This window comes from Barbus barbus (genome assembly GCF_936440315.1).
Source record: "Barbus barbus genome assembly, chromosome: 3".
Classification (NCBI taxonomy): domain Eukaryota; kingdom Metazoa; phylum Chordata; class Actinopteri; order Cypriniformes; family Cyprinidae; genus Barbus; species Barbus barbus.
In genome coordinates, this window is record NC_136731.1 from 29,032,790 (window position 1) to 29,055,370 (window position 22,581).

A 22,581-nucleotide genomic window follows, 5' to 3' on the forward strand; every position below is an offset into this window, starting at 1 on the left:
ACACGTAACCATGATTTTTTATTTTTTTATTTTTTTTTCAAACTACAGGAATTTTCTTTTTTATTTTCCTTTTCCCCTCAAACATCTTCTTTCTTATTTCTAAGAAATTATGTAATTAAAAAAAAAAAAAACAGAAGTGGACTGACAAGGACCTCATTGAAAAATCATGCTTTGGTAGATCTTAACAAAGTGATTATGACAGCTTAAAAGTAGAAATGATGTGAAAAAAAGTGAATTATGACATACAAAGTCAAAATTATTACATGCAGCGTAATAATTATGAGATAAATTGCTGAAATTATAAATTACATCAATGGTAAATATCAATTATGACATAGAAAGTAAAAAGTGCATTGTGTTTTAGGGTTAAAGAAAATGTCTGTAAACTTACGGTAAACTTAAACTTAAAAATTGTGAGAAAGTCAAATTCTAAGATAAAAAGTCATAATTATAAAATACTATGAGATAAAAGGTCAAATATGACAAAAATGTGAAATTATGAGGAACTAAGTCATAATTATGAGATTAAAATTTGAAGTTGTTATAAAAAGGCAATTAAAACATAAATCAAAATTATGATATACTAAGTCATAATTGATAGACGTCAAAATTATGAGATACAATTGTAAAAGTTCAATTGACGACATTTTGACTTTTCGTCTTAGTCATAATTTTATTTTATGTCATAATTATGATTTACAAAAGCAATATATTTTTTTCTTATTCTGTGAGATAAGGTAATATTTCTTTGGTTTAATAAGATAAACATCAGTAAACATTTAATTGATCAATGGTTTAGTTTGACAAACACAAGTAGAACAGTTCATATTTCAATGTCTTAGATGAGTATAGTGATCTAGTTTATATTTCTATGGTTTAATCAGATAATGTTTCTGCATCGGTGGTATGAGAGTGTGCATCGTGTTCTCGTGCAATAAGGATCGAATAAAGACTATTTGAGTGAGCCACGTGAAGACTGATAATACAAAAGACAGTACAGTGAATAGCAGGCATTTATCATCACTTGATGGTCCCTCTATTGCTACAGTATAAAGTGAGATGTGTTTCTCATAGCTGTTGTTTTACTGGGTAGGAAAGCCTGTGAAAAACCTAAACCCTAAAACCTGGAAAGCCGAATGGAAATGAGAAATGAAATGAGTTCATTCGGCATGACCTCATTTCAGCACTGCAAGATGTTGATAAATGTAAACAGCCAGCATGCATGAGAGAGCCAGATGTACAAGACATGGAAAGTCTATTGGGAGCTGTTGTCTTAGCACTGCTGTCTCGCACATGCTACCAACACTCTGTCAGAAACACAAGCAGAAAGATGTTACTCTTTATATACTCTTTTATTATGAGACTTAACATGATTTTCTCCTGGACATTCTTCAGTTTCATTAAAGGTGCGCAGAAACCCAAAGGGCATACACATTGAATCTGATATAATTTAAGTGACCTGATTAGGACACATAAAAATCTTGCAAAATATTACAGCCATCATTTACATTCAAAGGCTTTACATCTCAATATTTACAACACGTGGCCCCTGAACATGAGTCAATTAAAATCTCTGAATATTAGAATTTACATAATATTAGGTACTACAGGCTGAGCCGCTGCCAGCAAATGATCTGATATATAAGAATAAAATTACGCAAGGTGCAAATCCAGTAACACTGTGTTACTTTCTGAATAATACATCATCTGTACATCACAGTTATATTTGCTGACAAACCTAGTCGATTTATAAATACACGATTGAACAATTCCTCAAAAAACACACTTCTGTGCTTGGTTCTCACTTGCAGTTACAGCATTTCCGTTCGTCTGTGCTGGACCAACATCCTTTTAAATGTATTAAGTGGTCAAAAACTGCATCTGCAAGCACGGTCCTTATTTACAGTTGCGATTCTCTTCACAGCTCAATTCCCATAGGTATAACACCATATTTACACTGCAAGAGAGTGACCTGGCTTGTCGCAACACCTAATGCTGTTCGCTTGCTGTGTATACTGTGTAACGTACCTTATCAAGTACTAAACCGATATTTATAAATAAAGTATAACATAAAACAAATATAAACAGCAGATTTAAGGAACCCAGTGCAAGTTTCACATGTGAATCCACAAAAAAAATCCATTGCTGGGTAAATTTCATACTGAATATAACGGCTCAAAAGTGATTTTTCAGATTATGATAATTACATGTAATATGATATTATACAGGTGAACAAGACTTGGAGAATAAATATAAATATATTAATGATGGGTGTATCAATTTAATATGTACTTGACCTGTTGGATCATTTGAATGTCCTCTATCATTATTATTTTACAAGGCAACAGATTGAGTGCCCCCCCCCCCCCCCAAGCTTTTGGGGATACTTCCTATGTATATACATATCTACATACACACACACACAGACACAGACACACACACATATATATATATATAGTACAAATTGTGGTTTTGCTGAGTTTTACTAATCTCTGATTCTATATTACACCTGCTAAATATGGAATATTTATGCACTAGTCCCATAATTGTGCAGTTGACTTCCTGATTGGTTGTTGAATGGTGAAGGACTCCGACCTCTAAGACTTGCCTTGACTCCAGTGGTCTTCTGATGCCCCAGCATGCCAGTAGTCTCTTATTAGTGATATACTGTTCCCCACACCTCTTTAATCTTCTTACACCATTTGTCCGCATTACCATTGGGATCCATTAGATAATATGTCCTGTTTGGCTGCATATGAAAAACAATGAAAAGATTTAGAAGCATTTAGCAGAGTCCCAAGCAGTACTAAGATATTACAGGGCTCTAGACTGCGACCATTTTTTGAGAGTGTGCCAGTAAATATTTGACGTGGTCGCACTTGTGCGAGTGCATGGTCTGCGCCGCTCCAAAGCGTCTGCTTCATACAGCGCGCGCTGCAGAGCCGCGGCACATTATAGCAGGAGTCAGATTTCACTGATCACGTGAAGACAGGCGCTTTCAGCGCGAGCGCTTCAAGTGTAGAGCCTGGTTTTATACTCACTGCTTCAGCACGAGCGCGAAGGTGCGCGCAGCGGACGGAGAAGTAAAAGACCGCTTCTTAAACCAGAGAAGGTGAACCTTGGTATTCTTGTAGAAAAAAACGTCCTGTCAGCGACTGCCAGTTTAGTTTTACTTTTCTTTTTATTTTCGTTTTGAAAAGCTTGTTATCTTTGCTGTTTACCTCACGTTACGCTATGGAGGCTTTCCTTAATTTTTTTATATTATTATTATTTGATTCCTCAGTGTTTGCTAAACATTCTGTAATTTATTAGTCGGTATATAATACAGCATGTGATGAATCCTATGCCATGCCGTCTTATTCGTTTTTGTTAATAAATGTTATGTAAGCTAGTTTGTAATTGTAACTTACTGTTTTATTGTTGTTGTGCTTTCTAATTAAGAATAACAACGAATCCATCTTTTGTTTTAGTCTTAAAAAGTGAAAGGTGTATACTATAGATGTAAGCAAAACAAACAATTATCTTTTCTTGTAAAGTGTGACACCAAGATCGTGAATTTGAAAGCGAAAGTGAAAGCAAAAAAAGGAATTCCTGTTCACTAAATTTAAATTACAAATAATACCGATAAAAAAGAACGGGTTGAATGTTGAACACTTTCGTTACCATATAACTATAAACTACGATAAAAATTAATCAGCATGCATTGATTAATCAAATGTTGTATCAAAAAATAAATAAATAAATAACTGAGAAAGTTAGTCGCACAAGTGCGACCAGTGGGAAGAATGAGTCTAGAGCCCTATGTAAAACTTTACTGTAAATTTACAGGCATTTTCTAACAGTATTATACTGTATTTTTATAAAACAGTAGCATTCTGTATATTTTACAGAATGTCTGTAAATATACAGAAATTTTCTGTTTTCAGCCCGCTAAATTTGTAATACAGTACCATACTGTAAACACATTGCATTGTGGGATATATTTATTTCGCGCTCAATTCAAATGTGATGTGATCTCCAAAGAAGAAGAAATGTGAACAGTGTATTACAGGCAAACTAGATTCGTCAGCGGGAATTAATTGAACAAAATAATTATTCGCGTTATTAAGATAATAACGCGAATAATGGTTTGTGAATCTGTGCGTAGATAAGCTTTGTGAGCTTCGTTTCGCGTTTCAAGCGTTAGTGCCTGTGACGCAGCAAACAATGGACGACGCTGCCTGAGCAGACGCGGAGATAATTTGTCATCTGAATCATCTAACCTGTGCCTGAGATGATGCTAATCGACTGGAGCATGAGAAGATGGATTAATGTTCGACTAAGTATCGATACGGTAAGCTTGTCTTTTTTTCATTCACATTTTTACATTGTTTCTACGCATGGTTTGATTTTGGGAACGTTAAACTTAACTTAAATCCCGAGTTAGCAATTCACTTGGGTAAAATTGGTTTTATATTCGCAAATTCACAACATTCACATATTTCCGCGTTCAATAACTTTCTAATTATTTGTGCAATAAAGTTATTTTTGCGGACTAAGCCAGAGCGCGCACACACACGTCACACACCGGATGCGTGCGCGCACTCAGATCACTTGGACCTGGTTGTGTACAAGAGGTAAAAAACTGTATAAATACTGTTCATTTTCTCACACAAACCGCTCGTTTCGTGTCTTAGGCCATCAATGTGTAGTTACGATGGGGAATTGTTTAATTTGGGATTTCTCTGTGCATGTTCTTTTTCCCTCTTATAGAGACAGTGACCTATACCTGCCATTATATGACTGACAAGCTAGAACGATTTGACCTAAACATATCAAAATTGGATCTACTGAAGAAAAAAAGACACCTACATCTTGGATGCCCTTGGGGTAAGCTGATAGATACCAAATTTTAATTTCAAAGTGAACTATCCCTTTTAAGATGTTTATGCACACCTTCCTTTAATCCAACAATCAAAAACAACTTAAATAGCAAATAAGACACACATTCACATGACCTGCTTCTGATTATTATTTTTTTATTATTATTTTTCAGGCTGAACAATCTGATGAAGATCCGGTGCTAATGTAAGTGCTTCCCATTTGTAGTCCATGTTAAAAAATGTCAGTTCTATGATCGTGCTTTTTAATGTGTTATAATTTTGCCAGCACATGAAAATCCATAGTCATGTTCCTAATGCTTATTTCAAAAGTAGTATTCCTGATTGCTTCCATGTCTTCCATGGTCCTACAGCTGCTCCCACACTTGCAGAAATTAGATGGCCTTACCCTTCAAGCAGATGTAAGTAGAGATTACTTAAAGCATGTTGCAAATAAATGTGATTTGTTATGTCTTGGTTCTGTTAGTGATGGTTGTGCTGTCTTCTTAAAAATTGTTTCAGGTATTCACCACTCAATCTGATGTCCAGCAGTGTCTACATTTGCCAGAGAACACAACCTATAATTCTTGGTAAGTAAACAGTAAAGGTTTAGTACACCCTAAAATTAACATTAAGTCATCATTAACGCTATGGAAGCATATGGGTAGCAAAATTCAGTTTGAAATAATTTCAAATTCAGTTAGTAATATGCAAAATGGCAATGCATTTCTGTATTTTAATTGACATTTTACCCTAAATATGTGCAAAGTTTAGTGCAAAATGAAAATGGAAATTCAGTTATATAATTTACATATGATATTTTCTACAATTGTGCATCCTGTTGCCAAGCCCAGCCTTGATGTAGCCTAAAGATTGACAGGTCGGGGGTGTGTTGCATTTTCAAATACATTTCGAATGCATTTTCAAATCCACATTAACTTTATATTCATCATGGGGTATTAAATGAAAATGCAATTGAAACGTCTTATATATAAGTGTCAATGCATTTAAGAAAAATAAAAGATATTTTAAATTACAATTTTTCTACCTTTTTACTGCACCTTTGGATCAGAATGCATTCTGAAATTACAATTATCATGTGGTATTATGATGTAAAAACAGTTTTTGCTTGGACATGTTAAACATCTAATCAATTTGGGTAATACATTTTAATTTCCATTTTGCAACTTATAAAGCATTAAAATATGTTTTTAATTTGTGTATTAAAACTATTGTAGGAAATGGCAAATGTAAATTTTATAATTTAAATAAAATTTATGTGATATACAATAAAATACATATGTGCACTAAATATTGCACATATGTATAAGAAAATGTAAATTGAAATATATCACCATTTTACGTATTGCATTTCAATTGAATTTTGCTACCCATATGCTTCCATGCACCCTGGTGTTGTTCTAATGCCCTATGACCTTCTTTGTTTTTTGGACCACTAAAGGAGAATAATACAAATTAAAAAAAAAAAAGCCTGCTCACGCTTGTCCATATAATGGCAGTGATAGTGACCAGCATCAAGATACAATAGTATCACAGAATATTCACATGCAACATGTCATGTATTCCAAGTGTTCTGAGGGAATGCAATATTGTTTAATGAAAATCCTGACACTGACATTGGTCTTTTGTGCTCGACTGTGCATTCATGAGATACTATTATTATGCAGTTCACAGCTATAGTTGTGAACCCTGTAAATGGGATTTCCCTGCACATATTTCAGATTTAGTTTAATAGTTATGTTGAGTTGAACTATGTATAGACAACTAAACAGAACTGCAATGGAACCCACAATAGTTTATTTGAAGTATTTTCTTTCTTTTTTTATTTTCAGGTCAATCTCTAAGCAACCAGCGGTAAATGTTGAGCAGCCCAACTTTGTCTCTGGCCTTGCAGTGCTGTTTGTATTATTGTATGATTTCAACCTCCAGTATCAGGAAGAGGTGGCATGCACCCTTGCGACTGAGGTTAGCATATTTGCCATTGATATATATATGATAGAGTGAATTGTCACTAACTTGTTTTGACAGTATTTGTAAAGTACTTAAGTATATTTTAACAAATATTTTATACAGTTGATTAAAGAGCTGAATGACATATTGCATATTTAACATTATCATGTAGTCATGTAATCACATCGTAAGTGTTGCAATTCTCTGTGCTGTCTCACAGAACTCACTTCTGTGAGATGCTGTGTGTGTATGTGTGTATATATATATATATATATATATATTAGACATATACATAATGTTCACTTTTTTTCTTTTCTGTCTTTTAGATGCTTTCTCGACATCAGCCCTGCATGTGCATCAAAAACCAAGAAAGGAAAAGTGACTTACAAGAAGACTGGACATGTTGTGTAAAAAAAGAACAGTACTGTAAACCCACATGTTTCCTCTCTTCTGAAAGACTTTTAAAAAATATATTTCTGAAAAACCTTTCCATTCTTTAAAAGTAAATAAGATTACTGTATTTTCAATTACTTGCTAATTGTTAATTGCATTTTACATGTTTTATATTTAAAAGAAAAAGGAAAAAAAAAACTACAGCTGGCATTTCAGCCAGTAAATTCATATAAGGCAATTGCCTGGTCTTTTCTTCAAAATAAATAAAATGTTTTAAAACTCAGAAAATATTATTTTCTCTATTTTTTTGTGAATACTGTTATGAAAAAGTATATTTTTAATTTTGTAAATCCAAGAGTACTGAAATAAAAGCAGGATTTACAGTATTCCCTGTAAAGAGCACAGTGTAATACTGTAAAAAAAAGTTATATAACAGTATAATACTGTATTTCGTAAATACAGTACAGAACTGTAAATGTTGTGTACAGTAGTAGTACTGTAAAAATACAGTATGTGGCTGGCAACCCAGCTGCCAGTATTATACTGTAAATTTACAACGAAAAGTTTTACAGTGCTGTTATTACCATCTTTTCTTTGGATACCTATCCTTAGAGCACCATGTTAATACTACACCATATAAATTATATTTAGTAATCATTCAGTATGATGCATTTATCAAAGTACCATAAATTTAAAGGAACACTTCACCCAAAAATTATAATTTGATGAAAATGTACTCATCTCTCATGCCATCCGAGATGTAGGCCTAGATTATTTTTTTTATTATTATTCTATCGGAACAGATTTGAAGAATTACATCACTTGCTCACCAATGGATCCTCTGCAGTGAATGGGTGCCATCAGAATGAGAGAATAAACAACCGATAAAAACATCACAATAATCCACAAGTAATCCACACAACTCCAGTCCATCAGTTAACATCTTGTGAACTGAAAAACTATGTGTTTGTAGGAAACAAATCCTGATTCAGACAAGATGATGTTTTCACTGGAAAAAGCAATGTTATGGATAGAGCACTCATATTTTAGCAGGAAGCGATAGTTTGAACATCTTAAAGTGGATTTTTTTAAATGACCTTTCATGCAGTGTGTGACACAGCTCTAAGTGAATGAAAACATCCAGCAGTTTTAAATCTGAAAGTGCACCGTGTATAAAGTTATTGTCTCCCAAAAGAATGAGTAGATTCTGAATCATTGAAACTAGTCGTTTATAAAATGAATCCCACACATGAAACATTAGCATATTGCCCGCCCACTTGTTGGTCTTTTCATATTGGTCTGAATGAAAATGCAAATTCATTCTTTGCCACTAGGTGCTGCTTTTGGAGTGATAAAAATAGCAGTTTCCCGGTAAGAATAAATAACGTAAAAATAAATACATATTATAACAATGAAAGTGTTTTTTGACCTTGCATGCATGTCAACCTGTTGTTGGGGACTCCCAAAACCAAAATATGAACCTTTCATCACCCATAATAGGGGCCCTGTAAAGATGGATTTCTTCCCATCTTTTCGCTTCACAAGATGTTAATTGATGGACTGGAGACGTGTGGATTACTTGTGTATTGTTGTGATGTCTTAATCAGCTGTTTTGACTCTCATTCTGACGGCGCCCATTCACTGTAGAGGATCCATTGGTGAGCAATGATGTAATGCTAAATTCCTCCAAATCTGTTTCCGATGAAGTAACAAACTCATCTCTAGCTTGGATGACCTGAGGGTGAGTACATTTTCAGAAAAAATTTCATTTTTGGGTTAACTATCCATTTAATACCATCCATAAAGCTTCAAGGCAACTATTAGTCAAATATAAATGACATAAAAATAACATCATAACCTACAAATCAATTATAGAAACATCTATATATAAAAGTACTTATGTATCTATATTATAATGTAATAAAATAGTTTAAAAAAATATTAGAATTTTTACCGTGTGGACAAAAAATGTCTTGAAATTCTTGGCATCAGGACGCAACTCTGGAGACCAAGGAATTTCCCCCTTTAGTACTTTATTCACAGGATCCACATAATATAGATGTGGGCCTTCTGTCAGTAAAAGCTGACGGCGTCGAGCAAACAGTCCCTGTGAAAAATGACAAACAAGAAAGGGTCAAAAACATTTACTGTCAATACCAACTGCAGCCAAAAGAGGGTGCTATTTGTTTTCGTATTCAACTCTTTAAAAAAAATGAAAGAAAACCATGCACCTCTTTTTCACTCTAGATACCATAAAAGATTAAGAACCAGAGAGAAAAATGTTACCTTTCGTTTGTCAACTGGTCCCATTTTATATATCAAGTTATTTTCAACAAACTGGTGCCTTTAAGACAGAAAAAAATAGCAGATGTTAATGAATAACAAGCTGGCAGTTAGTGCTACTTGTGTTGTTGAAAACAGAACTATAATGATCAAGAGTTCACTTTACAATGTGCTATAAAAAAACCTAACAGGAAATGCAAGAGATAAAAATTTCATAATTAGCACATACACACGCAACTCTTTATAATCTCTATTACTATGTGTAATAACAAAATGAATGTGTGTTTAAAGTGCGCTGTCACTACAGGATGGCAATTTAATATTTAACCAGAATTAATGTTTATGAGCAGGAAAACTCATTTCTGAATGAAGGTTATAACATACCAAGGGTTGCCACTTGTTTGCTTCTGCAGCAGAAGTCGTTTCTCCTCACTGGAGAACTGCAGGTCCAGCTCAAAGGAGTTGCTGTCCAGGTCATGGATGTACTGCTCAATATTGCTGCAGGATCTCAGTGGGACGATCTGAGATGAGCAGGATGGGACCACCTGCAGGCTGCTGAACTGACAGAGGAGATCTTCATACTGTGGGATTCAAATAAAACAGCAAATCAGTACACAGTGACAAGACCCAGTGAGCCTGCACTTATGAGCTCACAATTTGTACCATTAACTTGACTTTAGAAACTTAAATATTTAACTTTAATTTAACCTGAACCAGAGGTGGGTAGTAACGAGTTACATTTACTTCGTTACATTTACTTGAGTACATTTTTTGGGTAACTAATACTTTTAGAGTATATTTTAAAATGGGTACTTTTACTCTTACTCAAGTATATTTTTAGAGAAAAAACGGTACTTTTACTTCGTTACTGTGGGCGACTCTCCTCTCGTTACTGTATCTTAATGCAATACAAGTTAAAAATGCTTCGGTTTATTCCAAACGCGCCGTCTACTATTCTTTGGGCAGTGAACGATGCCCATTCGCGAATGATTCATTCTTTTGAGTCGATTCTGTTTAAAGGCTTTATCAAACCAGTTGGCAAACCAGTGAATTGGTTCGTGAATCAGTTTGAATGATTCGTTCAGTTCCCTGCCGCACGAGCTGAGTCTCTGAAACGGTTCTCACTCAGATAACAGAGAGTTTAAGAACATCAAGAGCGCTGAAGATGTGGCTTTGGATCTACAGTCAGTTGAAAGCAAATCTGCAAAGGCTTGTTTGCTAGAGCTATATAAAGATCTTTATTAGATGAACACCGCGTGTGCTGTCTACTGTTCCACAGGTATAGGCCACGCTACCACTATGACATCACCAGTTTGTTGTACATGTACCTTACATTAAATACAATGTATAATTTATACATTAAATAAGCTGTCACAGAGTATGAAATGAACACCCGCGGAACCCGCGTTAGCTCTGCGCAGCGGCGCGCGGCCTGTTCTAGACACAATTAATATTCATATTTTTACAATATTTATGCTTGCAAAAATATAGGCTACATTTGTTTACATTTTGCAGAACAGAAGATCCGTCAATATGCATTTGTTTCGTTATGTTCAGAGCAGTCATGTGAGGAGCTTTCAGAGGTTTCAGTGTCAGAGGTTATAGGATAATACATAATTAATTTACTTTAAAATATAATTTAATTCAGTGATGCAAATCAGAATTTTCATCAGCTGTTACTCCAGTTTTCGGAGTCATATGATCCTTCAGAAATCATTATAATATATCGATTTATTACCAGTGTTGGAAACACTTTTGCTGCTTAATATTTTTTGGAACCTGTGACATTTTGTTCGGGATTCTTTGATGAATAGAAAGCTAAAAAGAGCAGCACTGATAATAAATCAACATGATTTCTGAAGGATTATGTGACTCTGAAGACTGGGGTAAAGGCTGATGAAAATTCTGATTTGCATCACTGAAATAAATTACATTAATATATATATATTTTTTGAACGGCAGTGTGTGTGTGTGTGTGTGTGTATACACATACACATTACATAAATGTAATCTATATATCTAAATAAAAATAGACTATATTCAGTATATGACCCAAAGTAACTAGTAACTAACTACTTGAGTAGTTTTTTTATCCGATACTTTTTTACTCTTACTCAAGTAACTATTCAGACTATTACTTTTACTTTTACTTGAGTAAATATTTCTAGAATTACTTTTACTTTTACTTGAGTACAGATTTTGGGTACGCTACCCACCAATGACCTGAACTCATGGCCGATTGTAATGTGTTTTAAAGAGTGAAAAAGAATATTAAATGAGAAAAAAAAATAGATGGCAGGGCTTGATTTCAGCACCATCTCTAGCTCACAGTAGGTTGACGGTCAGAAGAGAGGGTATTAGGATGTTCTGCACAAGCCGTCAAGCTGACGTCATTAGAAGAAACACCATTCTAGATGGGAAGCAAATTTTCAGATATCACGAAGACAAGGTAATTTTCAGTGGATTAACTTGCACGGGTTATTTGTTCACCACAAGACTGGTAATGTGTGCTAAGTAAATAGGATCAATTTTGATTTCATCCACACTTCAAAGAAACATGAAATGTTAGCAGTAAAGTAGAACCCAGTTTTCATAGGTTTAATAAGTGGTCAGTTTTGATTTCTTATAACGTGATGTATTAGGCTATTTAAAAACAAAAACAAAGTGAAATAAACAAACAAAAAAAACAATACAACCCCCCCCCCCCCCCTCAAAAAAAAAAAAAACAAAGAAACAAGAATAAAACAAAAAACAACCAAACAAAGCAAAGAAACAAAAACAACAACAAAAAAAAAAAAACACAAAAAAGAACAAAGCTACAACAACAAACAATCAAAACACTGTTTATATGTCATTTTTCACTGCATTGTGCATTATAGGTATGATAAATCTAACTAACATTGCCATAGAAGTCTTCATCATCTTCAGCCATGGCTGGTAGGTAAGGAGTCAGCTTGGGTGGAGTCTGAACCTGCAAGTTCTCCCATGAGATTGTCTCAAAGAACATGTGGCCTTTCAATGGATTGAACCCACCCATTTCCTCACATCCTAGCCGTTTTCTAGGGTCCAAAGACTGAAATCAGAAGGAAAACAATGACTGTGCTTCAACATACTTGTGCGGCCCGAAAGTGATGATAGGTAGTGGAAACAAAGATTCTTACCAACAGTCGCTGCACCAGATCTTTAGCTTTAGGGAAGAACTTCTCAGGAAATTCATATTCCAGTTTTATTATCTTTTGGAAAATCAAGTACTCGTTTCTATTAAAAGACAAAAGTAAATGACTAACTGAACTAAATCAATATCAACTGAATGGTTTGCAGCGAAGATCTCTGCATCAGCTGAGAGAACGAAAGGGTTAAGTTAGTCACGTGGTTGAGTGTTTTGTTTTCAATGGCCATCCAAGCCAATTTTTTGGTTGTAATGTAACCAAACAGCAAGCGGGCCATGTGACCCAGTGGTTGGGGTTTCCTCAGAAGCCCTCTGTACTGTCTACACAAACAAGTCATAATCACCAAAGCCAACACTTCCTGTTATTTCACACCATGTTTTTTAAAACTGTGATTACAGCAGTGATCAACCACCAGCGCTTCAGCTGAAGTGCAAAGCATCATCACCACATTATTTTGAATATTTAATTGAACTAAAGCTGAATTGATCAGTAATTTACCCGGCTCTAAACGGAGGTAATCCAGCCACCAGCTGATAGATTATACAACCCAGTGCCCAGAGGTCAGAACTAAAAGAGAAATATCACAGAAAATAAAACAATTCAATGCAACTTATTCACATCTTAATCTGGTAATATTGCATATTAAATGCCAAAACCTTTTGCAGGCTGATTTTTCCGTCAGTAGCTCTGGAGAAACGTACTGTGCAGTGCCAACAAAAGAATTGGCTCTTGCTGTAAAGACAGATCTTGATATTAAGAGCAGATTTAGGTGGGCAAAACATCATTACATATCTTCAGTGGCCGTAACCGCGATGACAACTCATGTGTGCACAAAGAAAAATGATATACTGTCCCATATTTATGCTATTTGTGAGCTGTTGTGAGTGTATCTATATAACAAACACTTCATGCCTGACCTACAAGGGGGTCGAAGGAAGTTAACGACAGTCGTTAGGAAAAAAACAACAACCAGAGCAAAGCAATTCCACGAAATATTTAATAATGGTGCGTTACTTTGAACGCTGTCTGCTGACAACTGTTTTGCTGTCCCAAAATCCGTAATTTGAATGTGCATGTCTTCGCTCAGTAAAATGTTCTCTGGCTTAAGGTCCCTAAATAAAAAAAAATTAAAAATACAAATGAATATTTAAAAATGCATTACGAAATTATTTCTAGGGTCATATTGTTGGTCAAAAGCGCAAATTACCTGTGAATAATTCCCATTGCGTGCAAATACTCGAGTGCACAAACTATCTCAGCAGTGTAGAATCTTGTGCAAGTCTCATCAAATGAGCCTATTTTGCGAATGAATCTAAGTAGTTCTCCATTCTTTGCATAACTGAGGGCGAAATCTGAGGATTAGACGTTAAGAACATTTTAAAGTAATAATGAGTTTAACAAACACACTTGATTTCATTTCAGTTTCACAGCTCAACACCACAGTTTTACTCTGAAAAGGATACATAATTTATGGGAATCTTGAAAGGTGAAGAAGAGCTTTACAAAAAAGGGATGATCTATGCTTGACAATATATCCTTCTCTCTAATCACATAGTGTGCTTTATTCTCTTTCCTGATGTGATTCTTCTCTAGAATCTTCACTGGAAAACAAATTGACATCAGTTTAGTTCATTTAATTATCATCATATTATATATATATATATATGTGTTTGTGTGTGTGTGTGTGTGTGTATGTATATATATAATTTAATATAATATAATGCCAATTACTTGCATATTCCTGTCCTGTGGCCAGTTCTTTTGCAAGCACAACCTGCAATTCAAATGTGTACAGCTATTACAACAAATCAATGAAGCCATCGCAAAACTTTATTGTTATTCAACTACCAAAAATATCTGTCACTAAACTGGCTATTTGGACCCCAAAAAATATAAATTTGTTTTAAAATGGTTAATTATTAAATAATTATTAAACATTTTATTGCAAAGTCTTCTGACATGCAGGCCACTATAACAAAAATTGCACCCACCGTTGAGAAGGAACCCTCTCCTAAAATTTTGCCAAAGCTGAAATTCTCCTTCTTGCGTGATTGTGGAGGCTTGATGGTAGACGTCTTTGGCTGAGCGCTTGCCTCACCCCCGCGGACATCCATACTGAGACAGTGAGGAAGGTTGGAGTTGAGCTGAGACCTCACCATTGATGAAGAAGCACAGGAGCACACCACCACGCTAGGCTGGATGGGAGCAGCATCGTACTGAACAAGCAAAACACACACAGAGAGCAAACATGACACAGACTCAGACATGCGGCTGCATGTGCAATGAGGAACAAAACCACCTTGGAGGCAGTAACCAGCAGCTGATAAAGTACAGTAGAGCTTCCGCAGAGGGGAGGGCTGTGTTTGTTTTCACCCAGGATTACGAGTACTCACATTCATTCACTCAGACCCGCCTTTGTTTACGCTGCAGAGAACGCAAAATATTTACCCTGCTGAAGTTACAAAAACATCATTTTTGTGCCACGGTTTTGGTTAAGTGTAACCACACTTTTGATGCTAACATACACACACACACATACATACATACATACATACATGTAAGCAATAAGGCACTTGAGGCCGTGCTGTATTGTGAATAAATCACGGCTGAAGGGCGTCGTGCCTGCAACCCCTTTAGCCGTGATTTATTCACGATACAGCACGGTCTCAAGTGCCTTATTGCTTTTATAAAAACGGTTAGTATACAATAAATAATATATAAAAAACTAAAAATGTATGTATTGAAATTTTACTTTTTATTTTTTCAAGTATAGAATTAGAATAGAGAGTGCTAGAGTTAAGCCCCGTTCAGACTACACAATATTTTTAGTTGGTTACGACAGTCACTGTGTCAGATTATGTGATTTTGACTCATAAAATCTTGTTGTGTCGTGAACAAGAAACATGTCAGACTATTCATAGCTTTCAGTCACAAGACCGGCTCGAAGACTTGGAGGGTAAAGCATCCACAGAACTGCAGCACAAGTGTGTCAATTTTTCATCTGTTTCCCAGTCGCAAATATTTCGATCACCTCTCAAAAGAATAAAAACAAAGGTATTTCTGAACAAAATGCAAGTTTTGGCCATTTGCAATCCATATTAAGCACCAGCGGCAATATTTCAATCATAAACAACGTGACAAAACGTTGTAAAATCACTTAAAATGTAGTAATATATATAAAAGGGTAATATTAAAAGATGGAATTCAGTATTCACCATATTAATGGTGCATAGTTTACATAGGCAAGCAGATGAGGCCAGAATATAAACGCAATCCGCTTAACGGTTCAGTGTTTTTTCCTTATAATGGTTTTCTATGGGAAGCCATTTAACATGAAACTTTGCACATTGTGTTTATATTCTGGCTTCATCTTCTTTCCTATACAAAAAATACATCATCAATAAGGTTTTTACTGAATTTCGTCTTTTAATATCTACGTTTTACTACATTATTACTTGATGCAATCTGTGTAAAAATAACTGGCGGTCAGTGGAGCAAAGCTTCGTTTTGCCCGCCAGGTGGCCGTTCCTGTAAGGGTGTGACGTCACGTGAAAACTATCAATACGATGCTACCCGAGCATTCATCACATGCCGTCATTAACGACATGCATGATGTCATCGGACAAGACAGAAAGTGCTATGAACGTAAACAAACAGCGTGTTTTGCCCTGTCTTGCCATCAGAAATCCCCAAAAAGAAAGAAAATGGACACAAATCAAAATGCTGGGTTAAATACAACCTAGTGCTGGGTAAATATTGGATAGAACACAAGCTGGGTTGTTTTCAAACAACAGTTGGGTTAAATGTTTAACTCAACCTTCTGGGCAGTAACCCAACTGCTGGGTCTAAACAACCCCATCGCTGGGTTCGTCCATATTTTACCCTGCGCTGGGTTGTATTTAACCCAGCATTTTTTAGAGTGTGGATGACATGAAGAGGATGGGAGGTAAAATTGTTTTTATTTGACCTTTTTTCACTGTCGCGGTAGTCCCTCATCATAAATGCAGGAATACTGTTGCCGTAGCTCCACAAACATTTCCTCCATTGTTTGAAAGCTTGTTCAAAGGCGCTTCTGTGCTTCTACTGGCCAGTGTCACAGATGTGATGGAACTTGTCGTGTATGACGGGAAAAGAAATTAAACATGCTAGACTTTCTGTGTTGACATCTTGAAGTGTCGCAGAGGTGTCGTGTACACACTACATGAGCTGAAACGATTGAATCGTGCGTCCCGATGCCCATTGTCGTTTAAGAATCCCCACAACACCCTACGTCAAGCAGATCGTGGCAAAATCGGGCTAAAATCATGTAGTCTGAACGGGGCTTTAGGGTCAAATAAAGATGGAAGAGATGTGTTTTTAGTCAATTCTTGAAGATGGCTAAGGACTCAGCTGCTGGGATTGAGTTGGGCAGGTCATTCCACCAGGAGCGAACATTTCATTTAAAAGTCAGTGAAAGTGATTTTGTGCCTCTTTGGGACGTTCACTTGCAGAACATAAGCTTCTAGAGGCACATAAGTCTGAAGTAATGAATTTAGGTAAAGGGGTGCAGAGCCAGAGGTGGTTTTGTAGGCAAACATTAATGCCTTGAATTTTATGCGAGCAGCTATTGGTAGCCAGTGCAAACTGATAAACAGAGGTGTGATGTGCATTCTTTTTGGCTCATTAACAATTAATCTTTCAGCCGCATTCTGGATCTTTTATACATAAAGTTATATCTGTATCAATATGAGGCAGTTTAGCTTTAAGGTAACACCCAAAGCCATGCAAATAAAGGAAGACCTGCTTCCCCACAGCAGGTTGATCACTCCTCGTTTGTTTACTATGAGAAATGTGGAGAGAGAAAAAAAACACATTCTAAAAGGTTCTGTTATTAGTGTAAAGCCCTGGTACTTTCCAGACACCTGCTACATAAGGCACTTCTCCAATACCACTTTGCCAAACACACTCAACCACAGAAACTAAAGAGGACTGTCCCACCTGCCTGTAACTGACAAGATGGATGCTGCAGAAGCTTGACATACAGAAAAAAGTAGAAACCATGCCATATACACACAGTATTGTGATACATTAAAAGGTAGAAGGAATTTAAACTGTCCACAAACAGCACTAAAATAAAGTACTAAAATAAGAAAATCTCAGACATGTGCAGCACCAGTCAAAAGTCTTCAATGTTTTTTTTATTACTATTTTATTTAATTCTTTAATTTGGAACAATACTATTCCGAATATTATTTAAGTCATCAATATTATGAAAATATTAGTGCTGTCAAACGATTAATGGCATCCAAAATAAAAGTATTTGTTTACATGATATATATGCGTGTGTACGGTGTATATTTATTATGTATATATAAATATAAACACATGCATGTATACATTTATGAAAAATATGTTATGTTTATATATTAAATATATTGACATATACAATATAAGAATATAACTATATAAATGTATGTAAATATTTTCAAAATATATACTGTATGTGTGTGTATTTCTATATACATAATAAATATACACAGTACACATACATATATGTAAACAAAAACTTTTATTTTGGATGTGATTTGACAGCACTAGAAAAAATGCATTATGCTGTGACAAAAAGGAGCATCCTAGGATTTTTGGGTTACTAGACTTCCAAATAATCTTAATTCTTAGAATTATATTTTTATTATTATTTATCTATTTAAATTATCAAAATATGTACTGTCAAATTATATCTCGAATGCATGAAAGCCATTTCCTCCACATAAAGACATGCTTTGGTAAATCATAATTATGACATAAAATGTCATATTTACAACATAAAAAGTCAAAATTATGAGAAGAAAAATGTTACTTCGTATGTAATCATTTTTACAGTCGTTAATGACTTTTTATCTCATAATGACTCATTTCAGAATTTCTTCTTTTTATCATAATTGTTACCAAAGTTTATTTTTTTGTCCAATTAAAATATTGAGTTTATGAACAAATACACACACAGACATTATGTTTGTCAGAATATAAGATAATGAGAAACTTGAATGGTAGTGTGTGTTTGTAAAAGGATCAGCTATCTGAACAGATATTTCAAGTATTAACAGGTAACATCACTTCCTTCATAGCACATTAATCATGTAAATGGGAGTGGCATAAACACAATGGCTAAAAGAACAGTAATGATTTCGAGCTGCGGAATAAGGCCTCCACCTCCCTCTGGATCAATGCCATCAAAATAGTGTACCACGCTGTAATCTGATCGCACAACGGACATCTTTCCTGGAAGTCACATTTAAAACTAGATTAGTAAATTAAATTTGGATAGAGTCAACAAATACAATACCCTGACATGACATATTTAACAACCAGCATTGCATGACTTAAAAAGCAAATAGCGGCACTGTACGCATGAGAGAACACTATAGTAAAGGTTGACAGGCTGCCAAAATAAGCGTGAATGCAATTGAGTTGGTAAACCTGGTCATAAAGGGCCTTCACAAGGAAAATGCATTCATAAAGGTCTAGACAAAGTGCTTTTATGTTTTAAAAAACAAATCATAATCTTAATCAAACACAGCAAAAGACAGATGACAGCATATATGTAGACAATGTCTAGCCTGTTTGCATATTGCTGTTAAACATTTGAGTGACAACATTTCTGTAGATATCACGTGTCGAGACATACAAGCAGCAAATGTCAGATCATATCTTCGAGTGTAAACACTTGTTTTGCTCACACAAAGCCATGCACAATGACTCTGAGTAACTGTTTCATTCAGTGCATTTGTAGGTAAGAGATGCAGCATGAATTTCCTGTATGTGCTGCGGCTCATTATCAAATATGTGGTCACACAAACAACACCCTGAAGCAGATGTCATAACACAGTTTTCCTAGTACAGCTGCATTTGTCTAATTAACTATAGTATTTATTAGCGGCAGGATATTGATCTTGTGGAAGTAATTACAGGGTCTTTTCTTCTGGCCCCTAAATGTTATCCAATTAAACTGTGATACTAAATAAGTAGTTTTAAAAATCATTGTGTGGATACTGCTGTGGTGTATTTTCCATCTAAATTTTAGAATAATATATTTAAATGATTTTTTTTTTACTGCCAAATAATACTGTAATACGTGCAAAGTCCATTTCTGCCACATAAAGTCATAACATATAAAGTTGAAATTATGAGATACTAAGCCATAATTATGAGAAGATAAAAGGCTAAATTACAAGATAAAGAGAATGACTTAATTTTGCATAATTTCAACGTTTTAATCTTATAATTATGACTTAAAGTTTCATTTCATTTGACTTATGTCATAACTGATAGTTTACCGATGCATGATTTTTTTTTTCTTATGTGGCAGAAACTGAGGTTAAATAAAAAAAAAATAGACACAAAATGCTTCTGAAAATTCTAGAAAATTTGATTTCAAAATGTACATAATATTTCAGATTTCCATGACTCTTCCAGGTTTTCCATGACCATAACTAATCATATTTTTATTTTTTTATATTGTTCAACAAATGTCCTAAAAAAAAAGTGAACTGTAAAATGTAAAACAATCAATTTAAAACACCCATGAAATGCTAACTTTTTTGAAATTTTGGTTGGTTGCTATCCAAGCACAACTCCTCTGCTTTCGAAACTGTATATAGGCTAATTTGTGGAAATAATCATGTCGGCCTAATGATAAGTACTATTTGTTTACATGCCTCTGCTGTAAAGCAGCAGGAGCTGTCGGAGTTGCCTTTTGAGTTGGATTAGCTCGTAATATACAGCTGGTTAAAAGCCATGATGTTGTTTCTCGAGTGAACACGTCTCTAGGGAGAGCGGTTTCATGAGGTGACTGTACAGACACCTTAAACAAATTAAACAAATCCACCATTAACAGACTGCGCTGCTGCGTCACTTCCTCTGCTGTTTGTTTTTAGCCTGTCAGCTGACAAACTACAAGTCAAAACAACCACAGTAATTACAATAAAATCACACTCTATATAACTAATACGATCACTACATGCAATGATGATGAACTATGTTAAAGCACGGATTTTATTTATTTTTTAATTTTTTATAACATACAAATTAGGGAATGCTGACGTGCCCTTCGCCTTCCAAAACGCCTAAACAAACAAATTACATAAATTATTTGAATTACATTCACAGAATAAAACTTACTAAAGTGAAACCCTCCCAAAACACCCTAAGCTGCTTAGCTAGAAAATAGCCAGTGGCTAATTTAGACAGTGTGCATAAAGATGCGGCTCAGGACATCCTCTCATTCGGCGTGACTCGAGATGTTGTGTTGTGTTTTTCATCATGTACTCACAGCTTGGCTCTTGGTCTTGGCCATGGACGGCTGCAGGCGGGTAATGTCTCAGTAATGTTGTCATTACAGACCGAGCTCTCTGTAGTGTCTGGCCGCTGCAGCTCTGACGTCACACCACAACAAGCGCTCGCGCGCGCGGCGGACTGGGAAGCGCAGTGCGCGCTCTAGACAGCAGAGGGCGGCACAGCGCAGCCTCAGGGGATCAGGGAGACACCTACAGATCGCATTTCGCTTCTCTGACGGCCGTAATCCAGCCATCTATCTAGCCTGTATTGTTTTCCTCTTGTGGATGGACTTTTCTTTTGCTGTTCAAGCAAATGTGAACGCAAACATGCATGCCATGCCCTCCCATTTACCTCTATAGAAGTTTATCTGCTCAAAGTTATCACTTCCATTTACCTCTATAGAAGTTTACCCTCTTAAAGTTTACTTATAGTTACTTTCATATTTAGTTAGTTAGTTAGTTATTGTTTGTCTACACTCTACTATATACATCTATAGAAGTTTATCCTGTTAAAGTTAATGTATTTATTTAATTATTTATTTTCTACACTCTCCAAATGAGCTCTATAGAAGTTTACCTGGGGCCTGTTCCATAAAACAAGTTTACCAAATAAGCCAGGCTTATTTCAGTAATTCTGACTTATTTTCACTTGATTTGGTTTCTGAAAGCAAAATTACCATAGCTCAAGCTCAGTCACTGTGGCAATTTATGCTGGCAAACTAACCTGGTCCGGAGCAGGCTAACTGTCAGGCTAAGCTGAGCTCCTGTAACTCTGACCAATAGGAACGCATCCATATTACCACTGACTCTCTCACATACAGTCAGTTTAATTTATTATCGGTCCAAAAATAAAAGTATACAGAAAATACACCTTAAATAATCAAATAAATAAAAAATAGGCTACAACCAACTGTATTTAATGTATTGTGCCCAAAATGTAGGCGAATGACATTTTAACATAGTGGCTACTTGTGCATTCAGTTGATCAGAAGTTTCTAGCCATGCAGCCTTTCTCTCTGAATTTATGACAGCTGTACCTTTTATGGTTATTAGAACATTAAAACAGTACAATCTAAAATGGCTCTTTAAAGCATTAAAGCATAAAAACACAATCAAAAGTTAAAATCACTGAATTAAAAATGTAAATTTATAATAGAAATCAGAGTACATTTTAACTGATAAGAGGAACACACATTTAACTCATTTGAGCTAGTGATACAGTTGCTGCTATCATAAAAATACACTTATATGTAGGAAATTAAAATTCTATGTGTCACATTTAATGTCCAACAACAAATATTTTAGCAGAATGTATATTTTATTCAGAATTCTTGCGCTAGTATTCTATTCTGCTCTGTCTGTGTAGCGCGCATGCGCTCCGCAGCGCTCGTTCGTTCTCTAGCATAAGCCTCGCCCACTGCTGACAGCTAAATGGATATATTTGCATGGCTTTCTGACATTTACAGATGTAAAAAATATACCTGTGACGTATCAGTTATACACTGAGGAAAACACAATGTTTCAAATGCGTTAAACAGCACAAATATTCGCTGTTTGCTACGGTGGATCGATTTGATCCATGATCGACAT

The 22,581-nt window shown here is 35.3% G+C and overlaps 1 protein-coding gene and 2 long non-coding RNA genes across 6 annotated transcripts; 2 read left to right on the forward strand and 1 right to left on the reverse strand.

The window, feature by feature from the left end:
• Window positions 1-38: 38 nt before the first annotated feature.
• LOC306856877 (3-phosphoinositide-dependent protein kinase 1-like) lies at window positions 39-21,124 on the reverse strand (the record flags this gene model as incomplete). 4 transcript variants are annotated; one of them, XM_079396407.1, is made up of 15 exons in its annotated part: window positions 39-2,749; window positions 9,178-9,330; window positions 9,510-9,567; window positions 9,891-10,087; window positions 11,836-11,916; window positions 12,406-12,579; window positions 12,668-12,764; window positions 13,175-13,243; window positions 13,333-13,408; window positions 13,691-13,788; window positions 13,884-14,028; window positions 14,140-14,277; window positions 14,408-14,450; window positions 14,668-14,892; window positions 20,988-21,124. In XM_079396407.1, the coding sequence occupies 15 exons, from the start codon at window positions 21,009-21,011 to the stop codon at window positions 2,657-2,659; spliced, it is 1,671 nt and encodes a 556-aa protein (XP_079252533.1). In that variant the 3' UTR covers window positions 39-2,656. The 4 variants fall into 4 exon arrangements, with proteins under 4 accessions (XP_079252533.1, XP_079252535.1, XP_079252532.1 ...); XM_079396409.1 differs by lacking the exon at window positions 11,836-11,916; XM_079396406.1 differs by lacking the exon at window positions 20,988-21,124 and having other exon boundaries at window positions 14,668-14,943.
• On the forward strand, window positions 4,177-5,403 carry LOC306848930. The gene is made up of 3 exons (XR_013782287.1): window positions 4,177-4,333; window positions 4,753-4,869; window positions 5,036-5,403. It is a non-coding gene; the product is annotated as an uncharacterized lncRNA (long non-coding RNA).
• On the forward strand, window positions 5,422-7,266 carry LOC306848936. Its single transcript, XR_013782288.1, has 3 exons — window positions 5,422-5,449; window positions 6,713-6,845; window positions 7,157-7,266. It is a non-coding gene; the product is annotated as an uncharacterized lncRNA (long non-coding RNA).
• Window positions 21,125-22,581: the final 1,457 nt, after the last annotated feature.